Genomic DNA, 15207 nt, shown 5'->3' with positions numbered 1-15207 from the left:
GGGAGTTAGTGCCTCTGAGACCCTGTGGTGCCAGTATTCACAAATAAGATGAAGGGGGATTTATTTGGAGGTAAGCAAGCAACCGGTTGTGTGGCCAGAGTTCCCGGAAACTCCCAAACACTCAGAGCCTTCCCCCAGCCTGGCCATGGTCCCGCTCCTGGAGGAAGAACTACCACCTGCCGAGAGCTGGACAGATCAGGCACTGCACAGGGCCAGACAAGGGCCAGACACGTTAGCTTTGATGAGGAGATGCAGACCTGAAGTTGAGAATGCCATCCCCGGGGTGACCCTGGCCAGAGGCCGGTGGGGAGGGAAGCTGCCTGGTAGCATGGTGGGTGTGCGCTCTTTCCCCTCTCTGGGCCTCTGAGTGCTCATCTGTGAAATGGGAACTGCACTCGCAGGAGCATGAGGGTTACATCAGAGGTGTACGTGTGCCACGGAGCCCTCGCCACCCTGGGGGAGATGACAGTGACATAGGGCCAGACTTCTCCACCCTGGACCTGCCTGCCCAAAACCCCCACAACACCCTGAAAAGACAGAGGCCAGGGGAAGGAAGAGGAGCTGTACCACAAAAGGAGACGGGTGGGGGGGCGGGGAGGGTTTCTTTACAAATGGGCATTATTATTTATTTATTTATTTACTGCGACAGTCTCGTTCTGTCTCCCAGGCCCAATCTCGGCTCACTGCAATCTCCACCTCCCAGGTTCAAGTGATTCTTGTGCCTCAGCCTCCCAAGTAGCTGGGATGACAGATGTGTACCACCATGCCCGGCTAATTTTTGTATTTTTAGTAGAGACGGGGATTCACCACGTTGGCCAGGTTGGTTTTGGACTCTTGGCCTCATGTGATCTCCCCGCCTCGGCCTCCCAGAGTGCTGGGATTATAGGCTCAACCACTGCACCTGGCCAAATGGGCATTATTTGAACTGCATGCAAATGATATGCAAATGATTCTATCTCCATATTAAAACTAAGCTTTTGGGAAGGTCTCGGGACAAGTACTTGGAGATGTAGATCCTTTTTCTAAGCACCTTCTGGGGCATCCTGTCAATTTGCCAGCCCCCTCCCCTCCCCTCCACTCCTGGGCCTCCTCCCACCAGCCTGCCCCATTTCCCCTGCATGGGTGGTCATTTGGACGAGGACTGACCTTGAGATGTGGCCTCCTGCACACCTGGGGACTACCGCAAGTGGGTCCCAGGTCAGAGCCCGGCCTGTGCCCTGACCAGACCCTTCAGGGCTGTGTGCTTCAGGCCATGGTCCTTCCCCTCAGCCACTGTGCTCTTGGCTAGGCCTCCAAGGGTCCGGATTTTCCAGATGTTGGACGGGAAGATGCTCAGGTATGAAGCATTGTACAAACACAAGGGTTCTCATTCCGGATTTTCTAAGCACAGGCCTCTTGATCTGACCACCAACCTCAGACAACCCTGTAAGCACCATCAGCCTTTGTTAGACTGTATTGAGAGGCTGTGAATCTGGTTGAAGGGTTGGTTCTTCTGGTTGAAGAAACACCCTGGGGACAGGCGGGTGGGGCTCGGCGCCTGGCTCCACCATTCAGTAGCTGTGTGATCCAGGCAAGTCAATCTCAGATCCTTGGCTGCCCCGTGTGCAAAATGGGTGCGACAGCACCTACTCCTTATGGTTAACAAGTGAGCTCACACATGGGAACCCTGCTGTGTCCCTGGAAAGATGTTGAAGTCCTAACTCCCGGTACCTGTGAATGCAAGATTTGGAAATAGGCTCTTTGCAGATGATCAAGTTAAGATGAAGTCATGAAGGGGGCGGGGGTGGCTAATCCAGTATGCTTGGTGCTTCTCTTAGAAAGAAGGTGACGTAAACAGAGAAACAGACTAAGAAAGTCACGTGAGGGCAGAGGCAGAGGCTGGAGTGACGCCTCTTGGAGACAAGGAACAGGAAGGCTAGTTTGCTACCAACCAGCAGAAGCCTTCTAGGAGAGCAGGAGACAGACTCTCCCTGAAAGCCTGCAGGAGGAACCGACGCTGCCAATACTTTGCTTTTGGACATCCAGCCTCCAGAACTGTGAGAATAAACTGCTGTTGTGGAAGTCACACAGTGCGTGGAGCTTTTTCATGGCAGCCCCGGACACAGACACAAACCCTGAGGAAAGCCTCTGGCAGTCAGTGCCGCCCGCTAGGCTCACTCATTGCTTGTCTGATGTCTTTCTTCACTATGCATTGTGGGCCAAGGTCTGACAGTCCCTCAACAAACACTTGCTAAGTGGAGTACGGTGTACGTCTATCTTGCATCCCCAGGCCCCCAGTTAATATTTACAGAAGGCCAGGAGGGCTGGCCTGGAAACCCCCTTTGATGTCTTTCCCACCCTCAGGGATTCATTCCAGCTCAGTCTGAGTCCACACTCATAAAGCCCAGTGGCAATGTCAGTCTCCAGGGAAAGAGCTCAGTGACCAGCACAATACTCGGCACACGAAAGGCATCCTCAAGACGCCTGCTCTGCGGAGCCAGTTGGATCCCTTAAAGAAAGAAGCATCTCTTGAACCTCACCTCCCCCAGAGCGCCCTGTGACCTGTTCCAGGATGGTCAGGCACCCTCAGCCCACCCACCTCTCCCTCTGGCGCCAGCCCCAGCCTTTGTGCCAGGTTCAGGCTAGGCAGTGTGCAAGGTCGCTTCAACTTTAGAAATGTGGAGACAGCAGTGCTTAAAATGCTCGTGTTAACAGCGGTGGTCTGCAATCCTATGTCACTTTAATAGGAACCCTCTGCCATGAGCAAGGCGGCAGGCATGGCAGCTCCTCCCCACAGGGGCGACCCCCCAAAACATCCACTCAGAGTCAGGTGGGAAACACGGGGGCTTAGATCCATGAGGAAAGCTGCGCAGAGCCCCACAGAAACCAGAGAGGGCCTTTGAGGGGCCCCTTGAGGCTGGGGTCAGGGGTAGGACATGCAGAAGCCCAAGCCGGGTCCCTTTGTCTTCTCTGGCCAGGATCAAAAGGCCCAGGGAGGGCCACAGGGCCATTCAGCACTGGCTGCTGTAAAGCTGAAGGGGAGGGTTGTGGGGGAGGGGTGTAGGCGGTGTGAGGCCCCCACCCTGGATCCACTGTGCTCTTCCTGCGTGATCCCCAAGGGCAGCATGGAGCTCAGAGGCAGCTCTGGTTCTGCTACTGATCCAGCGGCAGGGCAGCCACTGTGTCCTGGCGCCTCAGTTCTCACATCGGTAGAATGGGGGTCACCCTGTAACATCCACACTGGAAGGTGGTGAGCACTGAGGCAGTGTGAGCGGGAGACTCCCTACAAAAATAACCTGACCCCCATGGTGACCGGGCATGGGAGGAGGGCTGGTCTCTTCTGCCACTGGGCAAAACGCCGAGTGTGGCTGCCAGCAGACGGCCTATGGGGTGGCGGCCTCTCCAACTCCCAGCTCCGCAAAGGCAGTGCGGTCCACACCATTTGTGTGGGTGTCAGCCTCCACGCTGGCCCGGAGGGCGCCCTGGGCCCAGGCCTGGGGACACAGCTAGCTGGAGCCGAGCTGGGAAGCAGTTCCTGTCCCCCACCCACGGGACCAAAGGTGCAAGTGTCCAGAGCCCAGCCTGGGCTATAGGGAGGCCCCTGCAGGCAGGGGAATCTTGTAGCCGCTCCGCAGGAGCACAAGGCAGGCACCCAACCCCAGGGCCCCCGCCAGCAGCACGGCCCCCAGGGCCTTGAGGAAGGAAGTCCGGGTCCGGGTGAAGGAGCCGGGCGCCATGATGCCCAGCAGGGCGGTGCTGACGGTCAGTGTGTAGAGGATGGACACGCCTGTGTTGAGTGCCACGATCTTGCCGAACTTGGCAAACGGGGCGATGATGCAGAAGAAGAGGGGCACTGTGGCGATGACCGTGGTGAGGGCACTGGAGACGATGGCCACGCCCACGTGCCGCACGGCCTCCAGCGTACGCCACTGGCGCTGCGTTCGGGCGTCCTGGGGGCGAGAGGAGAGCGGGAAGCCCAGCCCGCCCGCCCGCGGGACCCCTCTGGCCAGCACCTGGGGAATCGCGCACCCCCGCCCCAGGCCAGGTTCCTGCTCTGTCACTGGGATGAGAGCTGCAAGCGGCCTCACAGGGTTGGGAGGGTACACACCAGTGGGTGCTGCTATGTCAATAGGATGCGAGGGTCTGCACAGCGGGTCCTCATAAATGGGAGCCCTGCTTGGAACTCATTTTGTTCCTCTGACCACAGGCAGTTGAATGTGTAACTGATTTGATTTTTACATATTTGTGAATGTTTTCACACCAACGCCAATTCCAAACTAAAGAAAAAACTGTTACTAGGCCCAGAGCTGGTTTTGGCACTGAGTATGTGAACATGTCCTTACCAAGCCACTGGGGGCTGGAGCAGACTTGTGGCCTCTGGGTCATGGCTGGAAGGAGAATGAGCCATAGCTTGGGGCAACATGAAGCAGGAGGGCCCCCTTGGGATCCTGCATCTGGTCCAACCCTCTCATTGCTCACTTGGGGAGACTGAGGCTGGGGGGTGTGGACCTTAGAACTAGAGTCCCTGGGGCTTGGGGATCAGCTTTGGGAAACCTTAGTTTCTAGAACACAGCCTGCATGGGGGTGCCTGGTGCTGGGATGTCCAGCTGCCCTTGAGGGTCCCTCAGCTGCACCCAGGTGGGAGAAGACCCGATGTGGTGGGAGGTGGGTAAGGTGGGCAGGGTGCTCACCTCGGCCTGGTGCGGGGGCAGGTTCTCTCCAGCCAGCAGGTAGCCCTCCACCAGGTGGACGCAGTAGTCCACGGAGGAGCCAACGAGGATGGACAGGGAGATGGCTTCCACGGCACCCATCTCCCAGCCACTCCAGTACATGATGGTCACCACCAGGCATACGATGCCTGCAAGGGGACAGCAGGGGAGGCAGCTCAGACCTCCCACCCTGGAGGCCTTAGGGGAACAGGGAGGTCTGGAGTCTAGCCCCCACCCTCAGGTGACAGGAGAGACAAGGCACACTGAGGGGACCCCCGAGGGAGGGGACAGGTGCAGCAACACATCACTGAGCTGAGGGCTACTACCTGGGTACCCTGGCTCTGCTCACGAGCACAGACATGCGGGAGAGACAGTCCTATGAGCCACTGTCCCAGATAGCACCTGGCAGAAGGTCTTGTGACCTGGGGTGGGGGTGGGGGAAGCCTCCACTGAGGAGATGTGATAGTGAAGGCTTCAGAGACACTTGCTACCTGGAGGCCAACGAGGGAGACTCTGTCTGCTCCCATCCCTACCGGCCGGATGCCTGTCAGCCCCTCGCCCACGTACCCAAGATGCTGAGGAGCACGGGCAGCAGGAGCAGGATGTGGGTGGTGAACACGGCCACCGCGGCCACGCAGATGAGCAGGGATAGCACCAGGCCGCACAGGGCGCTCTGCACCCCTGCAAGGGAGGACAGGGCCTCAGTGCGCTGCTCTGTGGGCGCTCACAGCAAGCTGTGCTGCTGGGGTGAGCCCTTGACCTTTCTGAGACTCCAATTCCCTGTCTGTAAAATGCGATCATAACAGGACCTTACCCCACCTGCCTTGTTTGGAGTTGAAGAGAACACAGATCAGGCCCTCAGCCCAGAGCCCAGGCACCTAGGAGAGGCTGGTAACTGGCAGCTGCCATCATGGTCATGACTGTTACTTTTTAGGTGGCCAAAGTCCAGATTAGAGAATGTAGCCAGATGCCCCCGAAGGAGAGGACCCAAACTCCAGCCTCTGATCAGTGTCCTGGCCACTGAGGCACCCGGTTTCCCCAGGGCTCTTGGCCAGGACAGAGAGTGTGGCTCAGACTGGCCGCTCTGTGCCCTCCCCTCCCAGGTCCCTCTGCCTCCTGCCCACCCAGGGTGGAGGGGACGAGGCTGCTGCTTGCCTACGATTTCCATGAAGATCTGCTTCCAGTGCTCGCAGGTCTGGAAGCCCCGGCGCAGGGCTGAGCCCTCGGGGAAGGCCTGCAGCTGCTGCTGGAGGAAGCTCTCCCAGCGCAGGTAGTCTGAGTAGGTCTGGAAGGAGGATTTGCCCTTGTACGTGGTCTGTGGGGAGAGACGTGAGCCAGTGAGACAGGCAGGGGCTGTGGCCCACCCGCCCTTCCCAGGCATGGCTGGTCTGTTCTGTGGCCACCAATGGAGTGTTGCGTCTGTCGGGGAGGGTATGAACAATTCAATCCAAAATGAGTCCCCACCAGCTTCTGGAGGTATTATGTGATTGTGACAGCAGCACTGGTCCACATGCAACCACAGTCCCTGCCCACCAGAATCCCCTTCAGCTCCCAGGGTCCCCCACACTCTTGTGTCCATGCAAAGCGTGTGCTATTCCCTCTGCCTGCTCAGCCAGTTCCTGCTCATCCTTCAGGACTTTCTGGGGTTCCGTCTCCTCCAGGAAGCCTTCCTTGATGCCCCAAGGTGGGCCTCCGTTGGGGTCTCCAAACCCTCAGTGCTTCCCCTACTCTTGTCACTGCCTGGCAACCTGCCTGGCCCTGGCAGGTGGGACTGTGAATTGCAAGGTCAGGAGCAGCCTGGCTGGCCCACAGTGCCCAGCCCCGAGGGGTGCTCATGGATGATGAATGAGAGAAACAGGCACTCGCCCTGCTCTAAAAGGTTCTTAAGGTATCTGCTCATCAATTCTGCTCCTGCCAAGTACAAGCCAGTTCCCAGGAGGCCTGCGTGTGCGTGCGCAGGTGCACGCGTGTCTGAGTGCTGGTGGGGTCAGCTTGGAAGTGGGCGCCCTGCTGCGTGGTGAGCCTGAGTGGGGACTTCTCTCCTGCCTGGAACTGCCTGGGGCTTCAGCCTGCAGAGGGAGGTGAGTTCTGACACATGCTGCAACATGGTGAACCTCGCACTGAGTAAAATGAACCAGTCACTGGCTGGGCGCGGTGGCTCACGCCTGTAATCCCCACACTTTGGGAGGCCGAGGTGGGAAGATCACCTGAGGTCAGGAGTTCAAGACCAGCCTGGCCAACATGGAGAAACCCCATCTCTACTAAAAATACAAAAAATTAGCCAGGTGTGGTGCCGCATGCCCGTAATCCCAGCTATTTGGGAGGCTAAGGCAGGAGTATGGGTTGAACCCAGGAGGCGGAGGTTGCAGTGGGCTGGGATGGCTCCACCGCACTCCAGCCTGGGCGACAGAGCGAAACTCCATTTCAAAAAAAAAAAAAAAAAGAACCAGTCACCAAAGGACAAACACCGTATGATTCCATTCACATGAGGCCCCCAGAGTTGTTAAATTCATTGAGAAAGTAGAATGGTGGGTACCAGTGACTGTGGGAAGGGGAGAGGGGGAGTTAGTGTTTACTAGGGATAGAGCTTCAGTTTGGAAAGAGGAAAAAAGTTCTGGAAGTATATGGTGGTAATGGTTGCATAACAGTGTGAACATACTTAATGCCACAGGGTTGTATGCTTAAAAATGGTTCAGGCCAGTCGCGGTGGCTCATGCCTTGTAATGCCAGCACTTTGGGAGGCCAAGGTGGGTGGATCACCTGAGGTCAGGAGTTCAAGACCCGCCTGGCCAATATGGTGAAACCCCCTCTCTACCAAAAAAACAAAAAACAAAAACAAAAACAAAAATTTAGCTAGGCATGATGGTGGGTGCCTGTAGTCCCAGGTACTACAGGCACCCACCTGTAGGCTGAGGTGGGAGAATTGCTTGAACCTGGGAGGCAGAGGTTGCAGTGAGCCAAGACCGTGCCATTGCCCTCCAGCCTGGGTGATAGAGTGAGACCCTGACTCAAAACAAACAAACAAACAAACAAAAAACCTGTTAAGATGGTTAATTTTACCTTATGTATATTTCACCACTGTAAAAAAAATGCAACCTAAAAAAGACCCATCTGGGTCTTTGAACTGGTGTCTGCATTTGATTGGGGGCCTGTTGAGGGCTCTGAGGCCCCCTTGGCTGGTGGCTGGTTTCGTTGCTTGTGCAATGAGTAGCACAAATAAATAGTGGGAAGCAAGTCAGGGCAGGGGGCCAGAGGAGAGTCACCCCCCCGCTTAAGCTGTCACATTGATTCTTAGTCCCCAGACTTTCCCATGTGTTCTTACCTCCACACCTGCCAGAGGGGCACAGGGATCTTGAACCCTCTTCTACAGATAAGGCCAGAGGGGACGAGTAACTTGCTCAGGGACACAGAGCACACCAGGATCCCGGCAAGGACTGAGCCCAGGTCTCTGCACAGAGGCAGCAGGGACCGGCTTGCCAAGCTGGGGAAAGCCACGTGCCAGGGCCGAAAGTCCCCACAGGGCTCAGGTCAGGAGTGTGTGCATGTGTGCGTATGTGCACGCGTGTGCCTATGCCTCCTTGGGCAGAGCTCAGCGAGCGTCCAGGGGTGACAGAGGCAGCAGGGAGGTATGGGGGATGGCCGGTCCCCTGGCCACCCTGAGGGAGGCTGCCAGGGTCTGGGGCCCCAACCTGGCCTCCCACAGTGGCAAAGGGGGGCATTCTGGACTTCCACCGGCCCCTACAGACCAGAGACTAAAAAATACCGTGGATCCCCGGCTGGTGGAGAAGGAGGGAAGGGAAAGGGTAGGTGGAAGGGAACTGGCAGGCCACCTATGGGAAGGGCAGCGCTCTGCAGTCAGGGGGCCTGGTTTAGCACTTGACACTGACACTCACTAACTGTGTGACCTCAGGCAAGTCACTCCACCTCTCTGGGCCTCAGCATCTCCCCCCGATCTGGGAAGAGGGCTGAGATCAGAGGTGGCACACCCAGGGCAAGTATGCAGCACGGCGCCCAGCGAGGCTGCCTGGGCTCACCGACTCAAAAGCCATGGAGATCCACTGCACACGGCCCTCCCTGACGCCCACAGCCCCGTGGGACAGCTGCCCCGGGAGCAGGTTGGGCTCCGGCAGCTCCTTGCACTCAGGGTGCAACATCTGCAGGAAGGAGGAGATGCTGTAGCCTGTGGGGAGAGGCAAGAAAGGGAGTGGGTGGTGGCCCTGAAAGAGCCTGTCCCCCTGCATCACACCTGTGCCCACGCGCTCACCTACCTCTGAGGCTTAGAGTGTTTGTTACCATTGGCAACGGCATTGGGAAACCTACAACATGCATTTGCCATCGGGGTAGAACATGACGTGTGGGCCCCTCCCAGGGACGCCCCTGTGGTGACCTCATCCACATTGGCTGTGGGCCAGTCCCTGGCCCTACCCCCCAATTTTGGAAAGGCTACTCCTGCAGATGTGCCCCACATCCCACACACGCACACTTCTGCACCAGTCCTGTTCACACACAAGCCTGCTCACATCCAAAAACCCTTGACTGCCGGCACACACCCCACCCTGGTGTGGACACACTCAGCACAGACACACAGCACAGACACTCAGCAAAACACCCCCACATGCCAGACACTGTGTCCTTCGGCTGTCTACCTTGGACCGGCCTCTGTGCCTCCCCAATCAGTCCATTCTCCCTCAGAGGAACAGCTCCCCACACCCCACGCACCTGAAGGCAGGCACTGGGCCCCGCCTGGCTTCACCAGCTCGGAGTTGGCTGCGATGGCCTTGCAGAGGCGACACAGGTGTCCAATTTCCTTGAAGAGGTCAAAGCTGCTGTCGTAGACAACGCTGCCCTTTCCCAAGGAGACATAAGCCGGCCCAGGCCGCTCAGTGAGACAGGGACTCAGTCCTGCGTGCTCACCCCCAACCCCAGGGAAGAACTGCCAGCAGCTCCCTGCTACCCGTCACCCTCACGTTGCCAGCCTCCAACCGCTCACTCACTGCCCCACCCTAACCCTCTGTCCTGCCCCCGCCAGCATCTTGTGCTTCCATCACTGCACACCCCACACAGGCCCCTCCGCCTCACCTCCTCCCCTTCCCCCACCACCTTCTCACCTGAACTTCTTGCTTTTCTCCCCACCCTCCCAGCCAGCCATATCCTCACTGTCCTGCAGGACCTGCCTGGTCCCCCAGCCTCTGCTCCCAGCGCCTGCAGATGCCCAGTGTGGACTGAACACACAGATCTCCTCCGACTCCACCTTGCTCCCGACTTACTCCACGGCTGCCATTCCCGTGTACCCCGCCGGGCTGTGACTAATTTATTAAAGGCAAGGGACACCCGCCCGTCCTTCCTCCCAGGAATCCTTAGCACCCACCATGTGCCGAACAGTCCCAGCTCAACCAGTGCCTTCAAACACTGAAGAGCCCCACACCGGACAGGAGTGCATGTGAGGGAGGGAAGCCTCAGAGAGGAGAAAGCCACAGCCCAGCTCAGAGCGAGGGGGAGGGCAAGGAGGTGTCCACCTGGACTGCCCTCTCTCCATTCGAGTCCCTCACAGGCATCCAGCTTGGACCCTAAACCCAGATTCCTGGGTGAGTCTAAGACGTCAATGCCGCTGAGTCCTCAAGAAAAACAGGACCCCCAGGAGCCCATGGGGGATCTGTCTGGGCTAGAGGAGCCATCGAGGAGCCAAGAGGGGGTGTGAGGAGCTGGACGTGGTTCCCTGGACAGGTGCTTATTTGCAAGACTGTTGCAGCTGGGGCCCTCGGCATCTGCCCAACGCATGCCCCGTACCGGGTCTCCAATGACGTGGTTGTCCACCTGCCGAGTGCGGTTGACGCCAATAATGCCAAAGACTACGAAGACCATGGCCCCAGTATCCACCAGTGGCCGCACCGCTGGCTTACCGCAGCCTGTGTTCACGCAGGGGTTGAAGCCGAAGGTGGCCGAGAGACGGGCCTTGGGCACTGCGAACAGGGAGTCAGAGCTGTAAGGGAAGGCGGGGCCCAGCTCCTGAGGTCCCCACCTGTGTGCCCCTGCTGTACCTTTCTCACTAGGCACGAAGAAGAAGCCTTTGGTAGGCCCATCGGGGCTGGAGCTGAGCAGGCAGCCAGGGGGTGCCATGCACACGCGCCCGTGGAAGGGGGGCTTGTGGGACTGGGCGAAGTACAGCTTCCTGTGGAGGCAATGGAGGCCGGGCTGAGGCCAGAAAGGCCAGGAGGAGTCAGGGGAGGTGAGGCCAGTGGGCCGGGGCTAGGGGTGGGGTGTCGTGGGGTCTGGACTTGGGCTCTGCTCCCGCATGGGGATTTGTTCTCAGGTTGAGGGCTGAGGGAATTGCCCTAGGCTGGGGGTCTGGAGGCTGTTCTAGCCCCGCCCCTGCCAAGGCTGACTATGGGAATCTAGTCAAGGCCCTTCCCCTCTGCCCCTCAGTCTCCCCATAGGAGTCATGAAGGGTGGAGAAGACCAGTAGCTTTCAAACTGTCCCCCATTGGGTACAAAGGTTCAGGAGGGGCCCCAGGGACAACCCTAGCGGTCCCCGCTCAGGGGTCCCCAGCCTTGCCTCAACCCCAACAGTTAGGGAGTCTCTACATTCTATAGGAAGGAAGCGCTCTAGGGTCAACAGCTGGCTAACTACTAGACCCAGTGCAGCTCAAAGTTCTTTCCAGAATGTCTCCAGCTCATCCAGGCAGGCTGCCCAACCCCTGGTCACTGATGTGTCTGTGCAGGTAACACTGCAGGTCAGCATGGGGCTCAGGGGAGGACAGGCAGAGGGGTCCCCCCTAAGTCAGGATCCCAGGCTGGAAAGGACCCAGCCAGTGCTGTCCTGCCATTCCCCGGCCTCCAAGCTGCACCCCTCAGCCTCATGCAGAGTTCAGACGCCTCTGGGTGTTTGACACTCCAAAGCTAGCCCCATCAGAGACCAGTCCCCGTGTGTCACTGAGTTCTGTCAGAGACCACAGTCCCCGTGTCACCGAGTTCTGTCAGAGACCACAGTCCCCGTGTGTCACCGAGCCCCGTCAGAGACCACAGTCCCTGTGTGTCACCGAGCCCCGTCAGAGACCACAGTCCCTGTGTGTCACCGAGCCCAGTCAGAGACCACAGTCCCCGTGTGTCACTGAGTTCTGTCAGAGACCACAGTCCCTGTGTGTCACCGAGCCCCGTCCAGAGACCACAGTCCCTGTGTGTCACCGAGCCCTGTCAGAGACCACAGTCCCTGTGTGTCACCGAGCATGGCCTTGCACCACTGTTCTCCACCACAATGACAGTGGGACTATTTCTTTCAGAGCACGTATCATGGTTTGTAATGACATTGCTGTTTACTTGTTAGCTGCCTGTCTCCTGCTAGACAGCCCGAGGGCAGGAGTCACATCTGTCTTGTCACTACCATATCCCTAGCACAGTGCCAGCACAGTTGGAGTCCACAGTTCATTAAATCAGTGAACGGCGGAGGGAGGAGACCTTCAGCTAATATGGCCTCCACGGATAAATGGATGTGGGGCTGTGTTTACAACATGGGGAAGGAAACCCCAGAAAAGGTGCCCCGGATGGCATGGAGACCCCGAGAGCACAGAATGCGGCTTCTGACTCGGCATGTAGTGGGGGCCCAACTTCACACCGGGCGCTAGCAGGGACTGGGCCTGTGGCAAGTGAATACAACAGAGGCCCTCCCCTCACTCTCCTTCCAGCAGAAGGGGCAGGGGCATTAAATAAACATTTTCTGAATTAATGATGTATTTAGAGTGTGGGTGAGTGCCTTGTCAAGGAAGTACGGCATGTACTCATTCAATCATTCAGCAAGCAGTTATTTGCACCTACTATGCCAGACACCGTGACAGGTGCTGGGGAGGCGGCACCAAAAGAGATGGCCAAGGTCCTACCACAGGATGCCTGTGTGCTCCCATGGGAGGACAGGTGACACTGCAGGTCAGCATGGTGGCAGGTGGCAGTGGGGCCAGGAGAGCAGTGGGTGATGTATGGAGAGAGGCTGGATGTGGTACTTGGGGAGGGACAGACTCTCCTGGGAGGTGACTTTTGGACAGGGACTTGAATCTTGAGACATTGTCTCACACGTGAGGAGCTGGGGAAAGCATTCTAGGCAGAGGGAACAGCAAATGCAAAGGGCCTGGGATGGAAAGGGGCCTGGTATGCTAGAGGGACAGCCAGGTGACCACTGCAACCCCTGAGGAGCTATCAAGGCGGGGAGCAGCTCCTGCGCCCGTCATCTTTGCCAATGTTCTGCACTCCCCAGCCCTGGGCAGAGACCCATCTGGGCAGGTGGGTGAAAATAGCAGTTTTTTTCTTTTTTTTCCTTTTTTTTTAAGACAGAGTCTCTCTCTGTCGCCCAGGCTGGAGCGCAGAGGCGCGATCTCAACTCACTGCAAGCTCTGCCTCTGGGTTCAAGCGATTCTCCTGCCTCAGCCTCCTGAGTAGCTGGGACTACAGGCGCCCGCCACCATGCCCAGCTAATTTTTTGTACTTTTAGTAGAGATGGGGTTTCACCGTGTTAGCCAGGATGGTCTCGATCTGCTGACCTTGTGATCTGCCCACCTTGGCCTCCCAAAGTGCTGGGATTACAGGATGAGCCACTGCACCTGGCCAGACGTTTCTTAAAGGGGTCTGCTGGCATCCCTCAGGGCCAGGTGCGGTGGCTCATGCCTGTAATCCCAGCACTTCGGGAGGCCAAGGCATGTGAATCACCTGAGCTCAGGAGTTTGAGACCAGCGTGGCCAACATGGCAAAACTCTATCTCTACTAAAAATACAAAAATTAAGCAGGTGTGGTGGTGCACGCCTGTAGTCCCAGCTATTTGGGAGGTTGAGGCAGCAGAATCGCTTGAACTTGGGAGGCAGAGGTTACAGTGAGCCAAGACTGTGTCACTGTACTCCAGCCTGGGCAACAGAGTAAGATTCCGTCTCAAAGAAAAAAAAAAAAAAAAAAAAAAAAAGGGCCTGCTGCCATCCCTCATGTGAAAAGAGAGAGAAAAGAGAGAAAAGGGCAAAGAAGCAGCCGGGCTGATGGGCACCGGCTTGTCTGCCAGGCTTTGTTACCGGGTGTGCTGCTGCTCCTTGGTGGCCACGTAGAAGCTGAAGTCAAACTTCCAGCCCCGCTTGGCATCACAGGCCAAGGTCGTCAGCATCCACTTGCGGGAGGGGCTCGCCGCCTGGAGCAGCCCTACTGTAGACATACAAGCGGTCAGCTTCTTGGTGAAGTTACCAAAAGGCGCTCTATACACCTAAGCAGTGGGTTGACAGAGACAAGACATGTGACTCGGGGGGGCTGCCTCAGCCTGGGCCAGCCTCAGGCTCCGTCCCCTCCCTCCTCGGCATAGTTCACCCCGTCCCAGTCCTCAGAGTCGGGGACAGAGCCCTGGGCAGAGGCTTGGGAGGCCTGGGTTTGAGTTCAGCGCTTCGGCAAATCCTTTCCTCCTCTGAGCCTCGTTTCTTCCCTCAACGATCGTTCACTGAGTGTCTGTGCCATACCAGGCACTGCGTCAGGCTCTGAGGGGCACGGTCCCTACCCTTGTGGAGCTGGCAATGATGATGGCTTCCAAGAATAAGAAAGATAAGACAGGATAAATGGCAGGGAGAGGAGGACAAGGCGAGAAAGGCGCCGGGGCAGGGCTCTGTGGGGCCCCACAGGGGTGCCGAGACCTGAACGAGCACCAAGGAGTCAGCCACACACGAAGCCGAAGGAAAAGTTTTTCAGGCAGTGGGAACGGCACACGCAGAGGCTTAGAGGCAGGAAAAGCCTCAGAGACCTCATCTTCCAAATGGAAATATAAATCCTGAACAAACAAATTGGCACGTGTCCCTGTCACCATGAAGGGTGTACCATGTTAAAGAAACACGAATGAGCCTGGGCAACACAGAGAGACCCCGTACCTACAAAAAATAAAAGACAAAACTAGCTCGTGTGACGGTGTGTGCCTGTGGTTGCAGCTACTCAGGAGGCTGACGAGAGAGGCTCGCTTGAGTCCAGGAGGTCGAGGCTGCAGTGAGCTATGATCATGCTACTGCACTCCAGCCTGGGTGACAGTGCAAGCCCCTGTCCTCCCCCCAACCCCCCCAAAAAAAGAAAAAGAAAAGAAACAAATGACCCCCACGAAGGGGAAGACTCAAGTGTGGGCCTGGGGACTCCTTTCTGCGGTGCTGGAACCGCTACCAAGGACAGCAAGATTCCTGGCCGCCACTGCCCGAGGAGGGACTGTACCCAGGCGTTCTGCACTGCACAGGCCTCACCTCACACACCTCCAACAATGCTGGCTGGTGCTTGTCACATCCCCATGTCACGGATGAAGAAACTGAGGCTCAGAGAGTAAGCAATCTGCCCAAAGACACACAGTTAATAAATGGCAGAGCCACGATTTGAATCCAGGCCTGGCTGACTCAGAAGCCCATGCTGCCACCACTTGGCAGGTTCCTGTCACAGACAAGGCTGGTTTGGGGCAGGGGGGTCTTCATCCTCAAAGCTGCTTCTCCCTATGTGGCCAGTGCCAACCAGTGTGGCCCTGAGGGCCCCCCCGCCC

General features: G+C 57.5%; 1 protein-coding gene across 2 annotated transcripts in view; it reads right to left on the bottom strand.

Moving 5' to 3' along the window:
* Positions 1 to 2670: 2670 nt before the first annotated feature.
* Positions 2671 to 15207, bottom strand: part of DISP3 (dispatched RND transporter family member 3) — a 57878-nt gene continuing 45341 nt past the window's right edge. For both annotated transcript variants that reach the window (XM_003891109.3, XM_031664396.1), the window contains exons 13-21: positions 13730 to 13914; positions 10727 to 10857; positions 10476 to 10648; positions 9408 to 9534; positions 8723 to 8868; positions 5844 to 6003; positions 5256 to 5369; positions 4671 to 4837; positions 2671 to 3929 (exon numbers count right to left, since the gene is read on the bottom strand). In XM_003891109.3, the coding sequence (XP_003891158.2) occupies positions 3567 to 3929; positions 4671 to 4837; positions 5256 to 5369; positions 5844 to 6003; positions 8723 to 8868; positions 9408 to 9534; positions 10476 to 10648; positions 10727 to 10857; positions 13730 to 13914 (1566 nt within the window). In that variant the 3' untranslated portion in view covers positions 2671 to 3566. The remainder of the gene's footprint in view (positions 3930 to 4670; positions 4838 to 5255; positions 5370 to 5843; positions 6004 to 8722; positions 8869 to 9407; positions 9535 to 10475; positions 10649 to 10726; positions 10858 to 13729; positions 13915 to 15207) is intronic.

This window comes from Papio anubis, chromosome 1 (assembly GCF_008728515.1).
Source record: "Papio anubis isolate 15944 chromosome 1, Panubis1.0, whole genome shotgun sequence".
Lineage (NCBI taxonomy): Eukaryota > Metazoa > Chordata > Mammalia > Primates > Cercopithecidae > Papio > Papio anubis.
The sequence above is the reverse complement of the archived record's forward strand: the minus strand, read 5'-3'. Positions and strand labels throughout refer to the sequence as shown.